At 33.6% G+C, this 17,435-nt stretch overlaps 2 protein-coding genes across 2 annotated transcripts; one reads left to right on the top strand and one right to left on the bottom strand.

Annotated features, from left to right (window-relative positions):
* The first annotated feature begins 4,248 nt into the window (after positions 1-4,248).
* Positions 4,249-12,030, top strand: LOC110607940 (WD repeat-containing protein 3). The gene is made up of 12 exons (XM_021747114.2): positions 4,249-4,550; positions 4,968-5,186; positions 5,302-6,423; positions 6,635-6,757; positions 7,455-7,636; positions 7,724-7,955; positions 8,085-8,294; positions 9,986-10,114; positions 10,756-10,824; positions 11,068-11,190; positions 11,397-11,447; positions 11,574-12,030. The coding sequence occupies exons 1-12, from the start codon at positions 4,314-4,316 to the stop codon at positions 11,739-11,741; spliced, it is 2,865 nt and encodes a 954-aa protein (XP_021602806.2). The 5' UTR covers positions 4,249-4,313; the 3' UTR covers positions 11,742-12,030.
* A 462-nt stretch (positions 12,031-12,492) lies between these two features.
* LOC110607938 (expansin-A32) lies at positions 12,493-13,458 on the bottom strand. The gene is made up of 3 exons (XM_021747111.2): positions 13,242-13,458; positions 12,880-13,165; positions 12,493-12,802 (listed from the first exon to the last, which is right to left on the bottom strand). The coding sequence occupies exons 1-3, from the start codon at positions 13,456-13,458 to the stop codon at positions 12,493-12,495; spliced, it is 813 nt and encodes a 270-aa protein (XP_021602803.2).
* Positions 13,459-17,435: the final 3,977 nt, after the last annotated feature.

Below are 17,435 nucleotides of genomic sequence, written 5' to 3'. Positions count from 1 at the left end.
AAGAACTGCAGCCTTTGAATTTGTTCCTGGGTATTGATATACATTGGCCTATTCTTATCCCAGCATCACTATATTCATAAAATATTAGTGACGGCCAAAATGGACGGTGCGAAACCGGTGAGTACTCCGTTTGCTACAACAACTAACTTGGTTAAAAATGTATCATTAGATTCAGTTGCTGAAGCTACAGAGTTTCGAAAGCTTGTTGGTGCCTTGCAATATCTCACTTGGACCTGCCCTGATATTTGTTTCTCTATTAATAAATTATCTCAATTCATGCAAAGTCCAACAACAGCTCATTGGGATGCATTGAAAAGGCTGCTTCATTATCTGAAGTCAACCATTGATCATGGTATATTAGTTACTCCACAATCTTCATTCAATTTTCATGCATTTTCCGATGCAGATTGGGCGGGTGATCCCTCAGATAGGTTTTCTACCACTGGGTTTATATTGTATATTGGTTCGGTTCCTATTTCCTGGTCTTCAAGAAAACAAAATTTAGTTGCTAGGTCTTCTACGAAAGCCGAATACCGAGCAGTAGCATCTGCAGCATCTGAAATAATGTGGGTGAGGTCTTTATTCTCTGAGCTTGGGTATTCGAGACCCTCAACTTTATATCCTACACTTTTTTGTGATAATATTTCGGCCACGTATGCTTGTCAAAATCCTGTGTATCACTCAAGGATGAAACACATTGAGATTGACATACATTTTGTGCGCGACTTGGTGCAAAAGAAGAAGTTACGCATAGCACATGTCTCATCTAAAGACTAGTTAGCGGATCTTTTAACCAAGCCTCTATCGAAGCAGATGTTTGTTTCAAACAGATTCAAGATTGGTATTTGAAGTGGTACCCCAATCTTGCGAGGGAGTATTAAGCAGAGTGATAAGATTTAGTTTGATCACAAAAAGTGTATCTTGATAAGTGTACAGCTGTGTGATATTATCTTTATAACAGATTGTATTTGCTGATGTCTCTATTTAAGGAGAGTCATTTCTGAATAGCAAAACAAGTTTAAACCCCAATTAATCTCTCTGCATTTATATCATAAACCATCTCTCTAAGTAGTAAACAATTGGCTATCTCTCCAAGTAGCGAACAATTTGCTATCTTTTCTAGCAATGAATAATTGACCGTCTCTTTAAGTGTAGAATAGTTAACTGTCTCTTCAAGTGATGAACAATTAACTATGTCTTCAACTCTTATTTTTTCATCAAACTCTCCAACCATTAAAAAACCAAAAATTGAGTATGGATTAATGGTTTACTATTATCGTATTTGTATTTATTACAATTTTTAAAAGTAACAATTTTAATTTCTTCTCTTTGATTTTGTGCAGGAAAGACAAAGGAAAAAAAAAAATTTCAAAGACTTTAGGATTGGGAGCTTTTTAGAAAATAACTGTTGTTTCTATATTTATCTATCATAAGACATTTTCATTATTATTACTATATTTAAGCATGAATTTTATAGCTTTTGCTTTTATGGATCTATCAGGACTGTTACATTCTTTTTGCATTTGCAAATAGAGTGAACTCTACTCTATAAATAAATATACTTCATTGACTGTAACTATATTAATAATTTTAACTGTGTCAACTATAAAAAAAAAAACCTTTGTTGGGTGTGTTTATATTGATAGTTGCCCGTGTACCAATTGTTTCGAACAACCTCCTTAAGTTGATATTTGTGGAGATATTCTATTGTAGTGTTTAGAGCCACTTTATATTTAAAGTTGAGATTTTTTTTATAAATATCCTATTTCAGTGTATGGAGCCCACTATACCAACTGTTTCCTATATATGAGAATTAATTATTAGAAGCACCTCTTATCTTTAATGCTAAGATCTCCACTAATTTTCTCCAAATAGTCTACTTCAGTTTTCAACTGATCATTAATGGATAATAGTATGTTTCAGGCTATCAATTTTTTACCACCATCGATCACAATAGTTATTCAATTTTCTTTCTTATAATTTATTCTACTTATACTTATCTGGAACTCTCTTATATATTTTGTTGGAAAATACATATTAGAATTTATCTCCAGAGTGTGCTTTCATAACTGCTCGAGCATTTTGGCATGCCAGAAGCTTACTATCATGTGCTCCTTCTGTGTTTTTTTTTTATGTAAAAGTTGTTTTCTCACATATCAGTGTTGATAGCACTAGATTTTGCATGCATAATTTGGAGGATACAAAACAACATGCAGCTTCTCAAGTTATTGACGACTGAAATATTGTTTATGGATTTGAATTGAAAGACTACAACTACAAAGAAATGACTATGTATAAGGCCAATTACTCCCGAGCATTGGCTGAGTTAAATGCCAGACTCACCATTGATTCAATAGAATTTCAAACACTGAAGCAACCCCATACTACTCTACAAATTAAATATCGATATATAAAAAGATCTTGTCGTGTTTTGTCCAAAATGTATAGGGAGTTTAAAATTTTATTAACAACATGATTGTTGATGCTGGCTCTTAAAAGTGTTCTCGACTTTTCTATTACGGGATATCAAGTTGTTATCTTATATTTATCATTTGTGTGTTTCAATTTAAATTCTATCTTAATGGTAAATGCGAATCTCTACATAATGTTTTTATGTATATATTTATTATAATAACTTTAAATTTAACTATATTATAGTAAATATATATAATACACTTATTAAAAAATATAAAATCTTAATATGTTTGAAAAAATATCACCGCAGCACCCGCGCGAGTTTAAGGCTACTATATAATAAAATTCATATAAAAAATTATTCATTTTATGGTTTTTTTTTAATAAAATAGAGTAGCCGAAGACTTAACTATAACACAGCTCCTGCTAATGTTGCATGCTCTAAGGTCCGTCCTGAGAAGAGGGCACAACCCTGGCGGTGGAAGATTTCACTTTCTTATACCAATCTTTCCCATTGAGACCTCTTTTTCCAGCCAGTCAAAATACCCATTTTCTTCTCTGAATATGTGCTGTATGATGACCTACCAACTCACATCTTTGAGGAGGAGAATGTCAGCTAAAAGCCTTTGGAACTCCATTGGATAGGGCTTCACCTGGTTGCAGATATCAACAGTTTCCTTCAAATCACTCTCAAGAATAACCTTATCAAGCTTCAAGTCTTTAGTAAGCTTTAATCCTTTAACAATCAAAAGAATTTCAGTTCCCAAGATGGACATCCTACCATAATGAGCCGTGAAGCCTACAACCCAATTTCCCTCTGCATCGCGAATGAGACCCCACCAAAAGCAAGCTCGTTAGCGTTTCTCTCGGCACTATCAATACTAATCTTAAACGTACATGCTTTTGGTGGTTTTCAACTAACAATATCTCTATCTGTCAGCGTTATGTATAACAGACTTAGAATTCCTCCATACATTCTGCATTTTCTGAGTCTGTTGGATAAGTTTATACACAATAGACTAAACACTATCTGAGGAACTATTGAAAATGTAATCATTTCAGTATTTTTAGATGGTCCAAATAGCCACTTCAAAGATGGTGTACCATTGAATCTCAGGATGGATGACCTTGTTCTGGAGTTATTGCTTGTCTTTTTAATATATCCTTATTTATTAAAATTTTAATATTTATGAAAATTAAATCGAACTAATTTTAATCAGAAATTAAATTGAATCAGTGGTTTGATCAATTTGAATTTTTAATAAATTTTTTATTTTTTACTTTTTATTTTTAATATTTTAAAATTTAATTATTATATTTTAATTTTAATATAATATAATCTCTCTATTATTAAAAATAATATATTATTATTTTTAATCGGTTCATTTTAATTTTTTAATTTTTTTATTAAAATCGAATCGAAATAACTAAAATTTTTTGAAATTAAAAATTGAATCAAATTGAAATAAATAAAAAATTAAACTGAATTTTTAAATTAATTTAACTTATAAGTTTAAATTGAATACCGTACCAATTAACGTGGAATAAAGCAAATTATTAATTAAATTTAAATTCAATTGAAATAACTTTTATAAATATCCTGGTTTTCAATTTTCATCCTAGTCCCTTGAAAATCATGGATAATGAACGTGAGCCATCTTGGGCTTGGGCATAAAATCACGGATATTAAGCAGATTCCTGTTATTACATATATACGACATGTCACATGGAAGGTAAACACGTCCGTTGAATTGAGCCTTTGGTAAACTAAAAACGACATGCCGTAAGGGATCAAAGCTTCAACTTTAAGTCTTTAACCAAGGGACAATTGAAAATCTTAAACCCTTAAAACCCTCAAGGACCTCCACAGCAGCAGCGAATCAAAGGAGAAAGCAACAATGGTGAAAGCGTACCTGAGGTACGAGCCGGCGGCGTCGTTTGGTGTAATAGCATCGATAGAATCGAATATCGCATATGACAACTCCGGGAAGCACCTTTTCGCTCCGGGGCTCGAGAAGGTCGGAGTTTGGCATGTGCGCCAAGGCATCTGCACCAAAACCCTAGTTCCTTCTACTTCGTCTCGCAGCGGTCCCTCCCTCGCTGTCACCTATATTGCGTCTTCTCCTTCCTCTCTGGTATAATTAATCAGTGCTCGCTTTCTCTTATGTTTTAGTAGCTAGCTACTTCGGAGGAGAAATAAAATTGAGTTAAGCATGAATGTTGATTTTAACGAGTTAATTGTCCCTGAGCAACACCTCTGTTTAAGGAATGAATGTGGTTCTGCTCTTCTACTTAATGGAGGTGTTTGTTTTCCTGGAATCTAGAGAATGAAGAGAGCATTATTTTTTAAAGGTTTACAAGGGTTAATGGAAAATTTTAAAAACTTTTAATATTTTTAGGAGAATGTTTAACATTTTTTTTCTATAGATATAGTAGTATTTGTTTACTTTTCACGTCCAGAATTTTGAGTTTTTTTCTAGAATCCCTGGCAGTCTATGTTCACAAATTGTGTAGATGAGAGAGTCAAAAATTGACTTTGAATTTGAATGTAGGTTGCCAGTGGGTATGCTGATGGTAGTATAAGAATTTGGGACAGTGACAAAGGAACCTGCGAGACCACATTGAATGGACACAAAGGGGCCGTCACTGTTCTAAGGTACAACAAATCTGATGGCTCATCGCTTGCATCTGGAAGTAAAGACAATGATATTATACTATGGGATGTGGTTGGTGAGACTGGCCTTTTTCGCCTTCGTGGGCATCGAGACCAGGTTTGATATGACACATTTTCTGAAGTTGTTGAGTTGTTATCTTTGCTGGTTTATTTATTATTCTTGATCATCATCTTCATTGCTGTTTTGATGACTCTCATCTTGCATTTTCCAGGTCACTGATCTTGTTTTCTTGGAATCTGGTAAAAAACTTGTCAGTTCCTCCAAGGACAAATTTTTGAGAGTTTGGGATCTTGAAACACAGCACTGTATGCAAATAGTTAGTGGCCATCACAGTGAAATTTGGTCAATTGATATTGATCCAGAGGAAAGATATTTGGTAACTGGTTCAGCAGACCCAGAACTTCGATTTTACATTGTTAAGCATGAATTGGTTGATCAGCAAGGCACATCAAATGAAAATAGAGTCGTAACTATGCACAATGGAGATTCATCTACTCAAAGTAAGTGGGAAGTTTTGAAGCTTTATGGTGAAGTTCAGAGACAGAGTAAGGACAGAGTTGCAACTGTGAGATTCAACAAGTCGGGAAATTTGCTTGCCTGTCAAGTGGCAGGAAAAACAGTAGACATATTCCGTGTATTAGATGACAATGAAGCAAGGCGTAAAGCAAAGCGTAGGGTTCATAGGAAGAAGGAGAAGAAATCTGCAAAAGAGGCAGTTGAGTTAACTGAAATTACAGATCCCAAACTTATAAGTGAAGAACATGGAGGAGCACTCACTGTTACAGTCCCTGATGTTTTTAAGCTGCTTCAAACTGTTCGAGCTAGCAAAAAAATATGTTCCATCTCCTTTAATCCAACTACTCCTAAAGACTCCTTGGCCACTTTAGCATTGTCTTTGAATAATAATTTATTGGAATTTTATTCTATTGAAAGTAATTCTGCTACCAAATCATTATCCATTGAGCTCCAGGGGCACCATTCTGATGTCAGAAGTGTTACACTTAGTTCAGATAATACTCTTTTGATGTCCACAAGTCACAATACAGTAAAGTTTTGGAATCCAAGTACTGGTTCTTGTCTTCGAACAATTGATTCTGGGTATGGACTGTGCGGCTTGATTGTTCCTCATAACAAGTATGCACTTGTTGGAACTAAAGATGGAAAAATAGAAATAATTGAAATTGGGAGTGGCACTTGTATTGAGGTACTGGAAGCTCATGGTGGTTCAGTGCGGTCAATTGCTGCCCTTCCAAATGAAAATGCTTTTATCACGGGCAGTGCAGATCATGATGTTAGGTTCTGGGAGTATCAAGTGAAGCAGAAACCTGGTCAAGTATGGTCTTCTAAACCCTTTTATTCATACTAATGTTATCATCTTCTTTCTCATGCTCTATTTTGGCAAGCATCAGTTGAAAGATATACTTTTCAAGCTTGCTTCTTGTAATTTACCTAGGCTGCTAAGGAAAGTTTTTCTTGAAATGAAGATGTGCAGCTATATTGCTTGATATGGTAGTGAGGCGAGATTGTTTCTGTTTAATTTACAGGATACTAAGCAACTCCTGGTATCAAATGTGAGAACTATGAAGATGAATGATGATGTTCTGGTGGTTGCCGTTAGCCCTGATGCTAAATATATTGCCGTTGCACTTTTGGATTGCACAGTGAAGGTCAAATGGACTTTTAAACCTTTTCAATTTTGAATTTCTTTTCCTGTGATTTTGGGTTGGCTGTATAGGTTTCTTTTTCTAACTGCTTTTTGAGTTGCATGTACACTAAGTCTAAGGGAAATGGAGGGAACTGTCCATTCTATGGCTTGGCTCTAGGAATAGTCAAAATGGAAATAAGAAATAAATAATTAAATGCATAGATAGAGGGAAAGAGGTGAAAGAGCATTGCTAGTTGAAACTGAAATGGTGAGATGAAGGACTGAGAACTAAATGATCGGTGGGGTGGTGTTTGTTAACCATTGCTATTTTATGATGGGAACTTAGAAAAACAATTTGTGGGTTTAGCATGTCTTTATGATATTGTGAGCTCGGGAACAAGTTTTCTTTGCTTGGTTTTCTTTCTTAACAGTTCTTGTTTACTTCCAATTCATCTCTGTATTCTAAAACTCCTGTGTGAAATAAGAATTAGTCATTGCCTCATTGGGAATTTTGACATTAGTAAGTGGCAAAATCTATGACAGTTTCAGAAAAAAATGGAGTCTGGCATGCTAATGGACTAACATAATACACCCTCATAAGATATAACACTAGCAAATCTCTGTGGGAATGTTGTGTGGTAGTTGAATAAAATTTATACGGTATGAACATCTGTATTACTTTGACTGACTGTTCCATCACATTACATGAATATATTCAGGTTTTCTTCATGGATACACTTAAATTTTTCCTTTCGTTATATGGACACAAACTGCCTGTGCTATGTATGGATATCTCATCAGATGGAGATTTGATTGTTACTGGTTCAGCAGACAAAAATTTAAAAATTTGGGGTTTGGATTTTGGTGACTGCCATAAATCTCTGTTTGCTCATACTGATAGGTGCGTCATATTTATAATTTTACATGAACTATGTTTTTCCTTTACCATTGGCCTGTCTAGAATCCAGCTGAGCTATTTCTGTTGTAGTGTTATGGCAGTACAATTTGTGCACAATACCCATTACATGTTCAGTGTTGGGAAAGATTGCCTTGTAAAATACTGGGATGCTGATAAGTTTGAGCTGCTTTTAACTCTTGAGGGACATCATGCGGATGTTTGGTGTCTTGCAATCAGCAACCGTGGTGATTTTGTTGTCACAGGATCTCACGACCGATCAATACGTCGCTGGGATCGTACTGAAGAACCATTTTTCATTGAGGTATTTTCTTCTTGTTTCATTTATTGCATTAGTTATTTGATTTCTCTGAATGTCCTCCTGAATCCTGATACAGCTAGTATATGGAAGTCATTAAATTTTACCAAAAAAATGTATCCTCCGATTTTGCAGGAGGAGAAGGAAAAAAGATTGGAAGAAATGTTTGAGGCTGACCTTGACAATGCATTAGAAAACAGATATGCACCCAAGGATGAATTCCCAGAGGAGGGAGCTGTGGCCTTGGCAGGAAAGAGAACTCAAGAAACCCTTACAGCAACTGACTTGATTATTGATGCATTAGATGCAGCCGAAGTGGAATTGAAGCGCCTTGCTGAGCATGAGGTTTATTGGTTCTTCTTTAAGCTCTCTTATGCTGTCTTAATGTTTGTGTGTGTATGTCTGTGTTGTTGTTGTTGTGGTTGGTGTTGTTTTTCTTTTCTAGTTTATTTATTTTTATAAAGAAAAGGTTAAATACTTTCTTGTTCTCCAGTTCTCTCCTTATCTTATCACTCTCCCCCTTTGAAATACAGGTCCATAGTTCAGTTTCTCCTGTTGTGTTCTTGTGCCTGATTATTCTATCTGCTAACAAGAGAAGGTTTCCCCAGGGTAGGGCAATCTGTTGATCGTGGAGTGGGAGAAGGGAGAGGGGGAACATGTAACAGCCTGACCCGAATCGACTCAAATAATTTTTGAGTCTATTTTACACTTGATTTAAAATGATTAATTCAAGTTATTTAGGAGTTTTTGAACTAGGATTTATATATTACCAACTTTATTGGTAATTTGCCTCCGCTAAATTTATGACATCCTCATCGCAACTGTGCTATGCTAAAACGGATACAATTGTTAAGACCGGACTAGACTATCGGTATTGTGGTTCGCTAGTGTTTCGAGCGGCTCCATCTCGTCTCGCATGGGTAGCTTTCCTTGCAGTCCCATTAGTTCTGCACAATTTTTCTGACCAGGTGGCTCTGTTACCGATTGTAACAATTCGACTTGAACCGACCCAAATAACTTTTGGACTCATTTCTTTTACTTGCTCTGAAATTGCTAACCCAAATTATTTAGTAGTTTCTGAGCTAGGATTTATATATTACCAACCTTATTGGTAATTTGCTGATGTGGGACGTTACAGAACCTAATGTTTAGTTTGAAATGGAAGGGGAAAAAAAGATAGGAAGAAATGGAAGTGTATATATTATATATATGTATATATATATTGGTTGGATGTCTTTATAGTAAAGGAGGAAGTTAAATTTAACTTTTTGAAACAATTGTGGTTAGAACAAATTGTTTTAAGAGTGAGCATATTATGTTTTTTAATGAATGACATGAAGCTCTTATTTGAAATATGAGTTCTCTGTTGTTTAGGCTTAGTGCATCAGAAATAGGTATGAAATACAAGTATGCATTAGTGTAGCAAAGGAAACTTCATCTTGACAGTTATTAAATGTGTCATTTTTAATCTTATATTTCTTCCTTCAATGATCTTTGAAATTTGGTTTTGAGAGGAAGACACCTTACTTCAAATGAGAGATTAGATTGGCCTTAAAAATTAGTTTGGTTTTATGGAGAGATTGTAACTTTTGCCCCGGGGGTGTGGGGAAGAGAAGAGATATGGCGGAGAACATAAAAAATAGTTCCGAGTAGAATGTGATTAGAGAGAAAGGGTGAGGGTGAGTAGAGTTTAAAATTCTCTCTCTTTATTAACTTGACTTGAGATGTGTGAATCCATGTTTGGGCTTTTTTCTTGACTTGTTTGAACCAGATAGGTACTGAATTTACAAGACATCTTTTTTAGGCTATAAATTTTAGTATCTAACATTCATTTTTCGTGATTTAGCATGTTTACATGACTTGTTAAGAGTAGAAGCATTCTGTAACTGTTTCTGACATCTGATTAGGATCTGGGTGCCTTGACATTTTAATTTTAGGCTACTTAATTGTTTGTGCACATCCTATTACTCACATAGACCTGTAACATGATATTATTGTCTATTTGAAATTTATATGCCTATAATTGTGTTTATCAGGAGGAGAAAACCAGGGGAATAGTTGCTGTGTTCCAACCAAACCCTATTATGCAGGGGCTTGCTGCATCTGATTGTGTTCTTCGTGCAATTTCAAATGTTCACACCAATGATCTGGAGCAGACATTATTGGTACATAAGCAGTGTGTGTATGCGAGTATTATATACTAAATGTTATAATAGCATGGGTTACCAGTATGTAGATGAACTGGTTATCACCTATAGGTATACAAGTATGTACCAATTGGACAAGCCAAAATCACTCTTTGCAAGTTTGAGCATTCAAGTTGCATGGATCATTATCTTTGCAATTTTGAATCATTTGAGTTGAGTGGTTTCATGTCACTTTTGTCTATGAACTGTGAAGCTTGTAGTCAATTAGGCTGTACTTATTCCACGCATCAAAAATTAAGGAGTCCAGCGTGGAAATTCAGCTACTATTTGTCTCTTGATGGCACTGAAACCTTTCTTCTTTTCCCTGTTGTTGATAATATCTCACCATGTCTCATTCTCATAATTGCTTCAAGTGAGATAAAAATAATACACGTCACTTCTGGTCTGTTGAATAAATGAGAGAGAGAGGGAGGGAGAGGGGTATTAGGTCTCCCGTTGCTTCTAAAATTCCTTGTCAACTGAGCGGAACAAATTTAACCTATTGCTTTCCTCTGCAGATGATTATGGTTTTAAGGACATGCTTAAGTTGATTAGGTCCTGATTTCTGGTTTGGATTATTATTCTTGTAAGACTTAAGGGATAAGTGGTTTTCTTTGCAGGCTTTACCATTCTCTGATGCTCTGAAGCTGCTTTCCTACTTGAAGGATTGGGCCTCAAATCCTGATAAGGTTGGCAGTCACTAGTATTTGAATGAACAAAACTGTGTATTCAACTGCTTGAATTTATTAAATAGCATTAGATTTTGTGCTTTTTTTTTTTTTTTCTCTTTCTATGTTGTGCTAATCATGTCCATACAATCATTGGTTTCTCTACCTACTTTGTACTATTCATTGCTTGAGCATGAAAGAACATGTTTCCAAGTCACCTTCCAATTATTTAGGCATTAAAGTCATACTTGCTTTGCATTCCAGGTTGAGCTTGTTTGCAGGGTCGCTACTGTGCTATTGCAGACGCATCATAATCAGTTGGTTACTACCCCAGCTGCAAGAGCTGTATTGACTGTTCTCAAGGACATTCTTTATGCAAGAGTAAAGGTATTGATATATTTCAGCCTTATTGAATATATATTATGTTTAAGTTAGGTGAACATCCATTTCAACATGGTCGGATCATAACATAATGCCTGATTTCTGCATAGTGTATACTTTGCAACAATGCATTTTACTGCATATTCTGTTAGACCAGTAAAGCATCAGAATCTGAGAGTCTGCTTTGACAATTTATATTTGGCCATGTTCAGGAGTGCCAGGATACACTTGGCTTCAATCTTGCAGCAATGGATCATTTAAAGGTATGAATGTCAGAATGATTTTCATATTACAAATGGGAGGCTGAAACCCTTTATTTTTTCCCCTCTGCTTAGCCTTTGGGTTTGTATGCTTATCACTTTGTTTCTTTGGTTCTTTTAATATACCAGCAATTAATGGCTACTAGGTCAGATGCACTCTTTAAAGATGCAAAAACAAAATTGCTAGAAATCAGGTTACAGCAGTCTAAACGGTTGGAAGCAAGGACAGATACAAAAGAGGAGAAACGGAAAAAGAAAAAGCAGAAGAAATCAAATGGCACACCTGCTTGGGCATGAGTAATTAAGCAAGAGAATTTCTAAGAAATGGAATAGTTACAGTAAAATCACAGATTACACTACGAAAGCCATAACCACATTCCACAAGTACAAAAGAATTTTGTTTGCTAGAGAGATAAATAGCTGGCAGATATATTATTTTGTGGGGCGGAGGTGGCAGTTTTGGCATATTATTTATCGAAAAATACTCATCTTATTCTAATTGTAAAATTTGTAGTGGTGTTTTGAGCGAAAGGAATTTTTCAGTTTCCCATGAAATGGTGAATGTGAATGATTAGTGTGATTTTTATGTGAGCATATCATCAATTAAGCATTAACATATATATAATTTTTCTGTTTTCATTTTTGGGATTTTCCCAAATGTGGGTTCCATTCCACCACATCACTATAGAAAAAGTGGGTATGGCATCTAAAGTGATTATTTATATTTCTGCATTAGATACTGCAGCGTTTCATCTCCTAGGGCACAATTTCATTTGAGGATGAAATTAGGTACATATCATTAGAGCACAGGATGAACACCACAAGCAAACGTTGAAGAGTGGGAAAATAAAAATAATAATGAAGACAAATGGAAACTGATGAAGAAACACGATGGAGAAGACGATAGAAACATCATTAATCAGAGCCAAAGAAGTTGTATAAATGTAATTTTGATGGGTACAATGAAAAATTTGAAGACGGCAGCCATGCCTATAATCAGCAAACAAGAATTAATATATAAATCATTGTCCAGCTTTGTTGTGGTGTTCTACTTGAAGTTCTTGCCCTCGTAAGTCTGACCAAATTGCCAGTTTTTAGGGGCAACATGCCATGAAGTTAATTCTCTGCCATCACTCGTCGTAACTCTGAAGGTTAGTGATTCTCCAACCAAATGGGTACTAGTTTTCCAGGTGACACCCCAGTCTCTTTCCAATTTGGTCCACTTAACGTTGTCATTGCCCTTCACTTGAAGGGACACAACATCTCCGGCTCCACCAACATTCCACACTATCACTTGGTTGAACCATGGGTTTCCCATTATTGTGAACCGAATCCCTCCTTTCTTGTTGCATGGAACCCTGCAAAGAACACAACTCATTTAAATGTAAAACCTGCACATGTTAAGACTGTAAGGAAATGGACATTATCATCTAACCTTCTGTATTGGATAGGAATAATCCCAGCAATGTAGTCAGCGATTTTGTTGAAGACGGGCTGGGCTATATCGAAATGCTCTTTACCCGGTAGAGATGGATTTGATGGGCAGAGATTTGTTGCTGTAACAAAGAGAGATCCTTTCTTGCACCATTTAGGGCTATTGACACACTTTAATTCAAAACATCCACCACAGCCCTTCCCTTTCTTGAATAAAACGTCGCTTATAGCTGCTGTGTTCAAGGTGTAACCCTGCTGTACAACATCTTTATAGCCACAAGCTCCTCCTGCAAATTTTTATGCTTATTTATTTCCCATTTCTTTAAATATATATAAGAGATTCATTAGAAATAAAATTTTTACCAAAGGAATCGGTGCCACCGCCATAAAAAGTGGCATGAGCTTTTCTCCATGGCCCAGACTTGAAATTAGATTTGTTTTGTTTGATAGGTTTAAGTTTGTGGCCATGTCGTCGAACAGCATGAATAGCAGAGTGCATAGCCGTTGCTTCGCAATTTTTAGCCAGTGCAACAACTAAAAGCAATAACATGGCAGAAAGAGCTCCCAAAGGCGACGCCATGTTGCTGGGCAGAAGGACAACTTTTGGCACTTCGCCTTTGGCGCTTCTTCTTTCTCCACTTTGTTAGAGCTTAAGATTTTTCTTGTTTCCTGCTCAGCTTTGCAGAAGCTTTGGATATTTATAGTGCTGGATTTTGCTAAATTGTTATGGGTTTCTATTTTAAGGCAATTTTTTTAGAGGAGATTAGTGATTTTAGGCCTTTTACATAGGAAAAGCTAACATTTATCTTCAACCGGCAAAACTTTCTTTCAATCTTCACACGTTGCATGGCATTGAGGGAAATTAGGAGAAATCTCATAACCAACTATTCCATTTTCACCCAGCTCTGTCTACATATACAGTAGATTAGCCATCACTTTTAATTTACTATGCTAAAATCACTTTTTTTTATTAAGAATCTTATATAAAAATCATTCGTACCATTTTTTACAAAAAATAAAAATTTCATTATTTAATTAAGAAGTTTCACTTGCCAATATTTTAATATTTAAAAAAATTAATAATTAATGTTTTTTTTTATCTCATCAACATTGCAAATATTATTTCATTTCTCTATGTAACTTGAGATTTCCATCTAAAGGTAACCTGAGATTTTTGGCATATCTAAAGGTAACTTGAGATTTCCTTTAAGTACATAAAACAGTAAAATTGAGCGGTTATCTACAAAAAAGATATAGAAATCAAATGTTTGTTAGTGAAGAAAAAAAATACGACAACTTAGAGAATGATATAAAAATGTTGGGTTTCTGTCTAATGTTTGATTATTTTAATTATTTATTATTATTAGGATTTTATTTTATTTTTTAGTTATTTATAAGAATAATCTTGTTGATTATTTCATTGGCCATTTATGATAAAATTTTTAGCATATTTATGATAAAGATTAATAAAGAAAATTATATATATATATATATATGCATGTACATATATGATAATAGCAAAACAAGAACCACTCGCTGAATTTTTTATTTTTTTTATTAAATATGTTAATTTTTAAATAAAATAAATAAAAATTTACAAATCATATTATCAATTATTTTGATATTTATTTACAAGTTTAATTAAAACAATTAAAAATATATTTTAGAATTAATAATTTTATATGCTTTGCTAATTAATAAATCTACAAAATAATTACAATTAAAAATTAAAATTTTTTTACGGTATATTAAAAATAACATTAATTAGAGTGGAACTAGCTCCGTTAGTCTCAAACCTTAACATACAAGCCACAACCAGCTAATTTCGATCCTATCCATATCTAATGTTTTATTAATTATTTTTTTAAAAAATATTTAATCATTTTAAATTTAAAAAATTGAAAAATAATAAATAACATTTTAACCATGTCGTTATTGCAAATATTAAAAAAAATATAAATTTTTTTCTTTAAATTATTTGATTATTTAAGCACATGTATAGGAGCTGACTGCATGACGAGTCTGTTAATTGAACTGTATATGAAGGATGATAAGCATCCTAAATAGGAAAAAAGAATTAAAACTAAAAATTAAGGAAATATAGAATTGTAATAAAAATAAATCTTAAATAATTAAACTAAGGAAATTAGCATTTTCGATTTGGTTAGGGTACTATTTTTGTTTGACAGATTTATAATAAATATTAATCAAAATTTGTATATATAATTATGAAAATTGTTTATTTTTATTATTCTTTTATCAATTTATTTATATTCTAAAAAAACAATGAAGACTGTATTTCTCGTCCATCTGAATATAAATGAATAAAATTTTTATTCATAAAAAAAACTCCTACAAATTTATTCCTTTAAAAAAATAATATGATGATAATTATCCTTTTTTTTTATCCTTCAACTACGTAATTATTATACTAAATAAATTAAATAAAGAGAATTGAACATATATTAGCATTTACATTTTATTTTAATATTTCATTGGATTGCAGAAATTTTTTTTGGAAATAATTATTATATATTTTGTATGTTTTATAAAAAAAAAAAAATTATTCACGTACAATACTAAAATTCAAATTGCTTATATTACAAAATTTTTCATAGAAATGATAAATTCAGATATTTTTTCTTATATACAAGAAATTAGGTTGGAAGTTATTTTTCTTAATTTACGTTACAATAGGTTATAAAAAATTGCTCTTTTCATGCACTGGAATTTGCATTAATTGTGCTAATTATTATGGTTTTAAAAATTTTCTACAAGTTTTGTTAATTAACTATGAAAAAGCTCTTAGTTAATAACTTTTCCTTTTCTGTATTCCCAACTTTATCAAAATAAATTTGGCTGATAAATTTATGATTTTTATTTTTTATTTTTATAATTTAATGATTGATAAAAAGTAGATATACACTCTAATAAGATATTGAGACACTTATTGACTATGGATGAGGGGTCATATACTACAGTAAAGATGAATGGGTTACATAAGTTTAATAAATGAAGTAATTGTCATGGGATTTAAATATTTTGAGGTTTTAAGGTTTGAGAGTTACAGAGGAATTAAGATATTGAAAACACAACCAATAAGTTGTGTTTTCTATGAAGGTAGGAGTTTTCATATCTTGTCCATATCGGGTATAATAATAGATGTCTTTGACAAAAACTTTTCTCGCTTATTAATAATGAGTAATTGACTCATTTAATATTATACATCTCCTCACACATGCTAATTTAGATAGCTAAACCATGCATATTTAAAGTGTCATATTGTTGACATGGAATTAAGAATCAAAGTTATTACTTCGTACTCATATTTAGGTCCGGTGCTTTTAGGCATGTCATTGACCACCATACCTTGCCAAACAATAATCGTCAAGATTGGCTCTTATTAAGTTGATTAAGTAAATACACACGCAGCAAAAAATATAATGGGATTTATATTTTATATTTTATATGTTATCAATGATATTAGTAAAGAATTAAAATATAATTTTATTGTAACTTATTCATTTTATTTTGGTACGAAAGTTAAAATATTGTTGATATTCATTTGATCTCCTACTACTGAGAGGACAAATACGTTAGGAAGCGAGTAAATTAAATGAAGATGTGAAAGAAAAAGCTGAAAATGGCAATTTATATGCAGGCAAACATGAAGAGGATATTAGGAAAGATTTCAATGTCTGTCGTCTGCCATCAATGCTCCAGTATAAATTGCTCCACAATTTTCTTTGCAAGCACAACAAATTATTGTATAAATTTATTAATTTGTGGGTTGCTTCATCTCTATCCCTTAAACATTGGGATTTGATTTGAGTATTTGAATTCTAGTTTTTTCTTATAGGTTATTTGATTTGGTGCAACCAATGCATACCTTAATGCATGGAATCTCATCTATTCTAAATGTGTTTAGACGAAAGCAGTACTAAAATGGGTGACGTCCGAAAAAGTCCTCTTGTTTCCTACTCCTTTTCTATAACACAATCTCTGAAAATGTTAACTCTAATATGATGAAAGTAAGCATGTTCGCACCATTTTCTGTTATGCACGTACTCACGTGCTCTGTTTTCTGTTTTTAGTAATAAAACACGTACCCACGTGTTCTGCATGTTTTAATTTGTTAAGAGTCTATTGCCCACGTATTCTGTAACTCGAATCTTGCACGATATGGCTTCAAGGTCGGAGTAAATTTTGTTTTCAATTTGTAATGGTTGATTTGATTCAGTATAAATAAGAATGAAAAGCCGAAACAGTATGCGGCTAATTATTTTTCAAAAACAGAGTGTGCACTCTGCACAGAACAATTGCCACATTCTCGTAAGTTTGGTAGGAGTGAATCACAGGAGCTCGACAGTCCGGCAATTATGTTCGCACTTCTAGAAGAAGAGTGCTCACACTCGTTAAAGCTGATCTACTGCAGAATTACACCAGGTCGGAGAGTTCGGCAAGATTTGCTGCAGAGTTACAGGAGGTCGGCGAGCTCGGCAAGAGTTGCTGCAGAGCTACAGGAGGTCGGAAGCACGGCAAGACCTGCTGCAGAGT

The sequence above is a fragment of the Manihot esculenta genome, chromosome 9 (genome assembly GCF_001659605.2).
Source record: "Manihot esculenta cultivar AM560-2 chromosome 9, M.esculenta_v8, whole genome shotgun sequence".
Lineage (NCBI taxonomy): Eukaryota > Viridiplantae > Streptophyta > Magnoliopsida > Malpighiales > Euphorbiaceae > Manihot > Manihot esculenta.
This window is presented reverse-complemented; position numbering and strand designations above follow the sequence as displayed.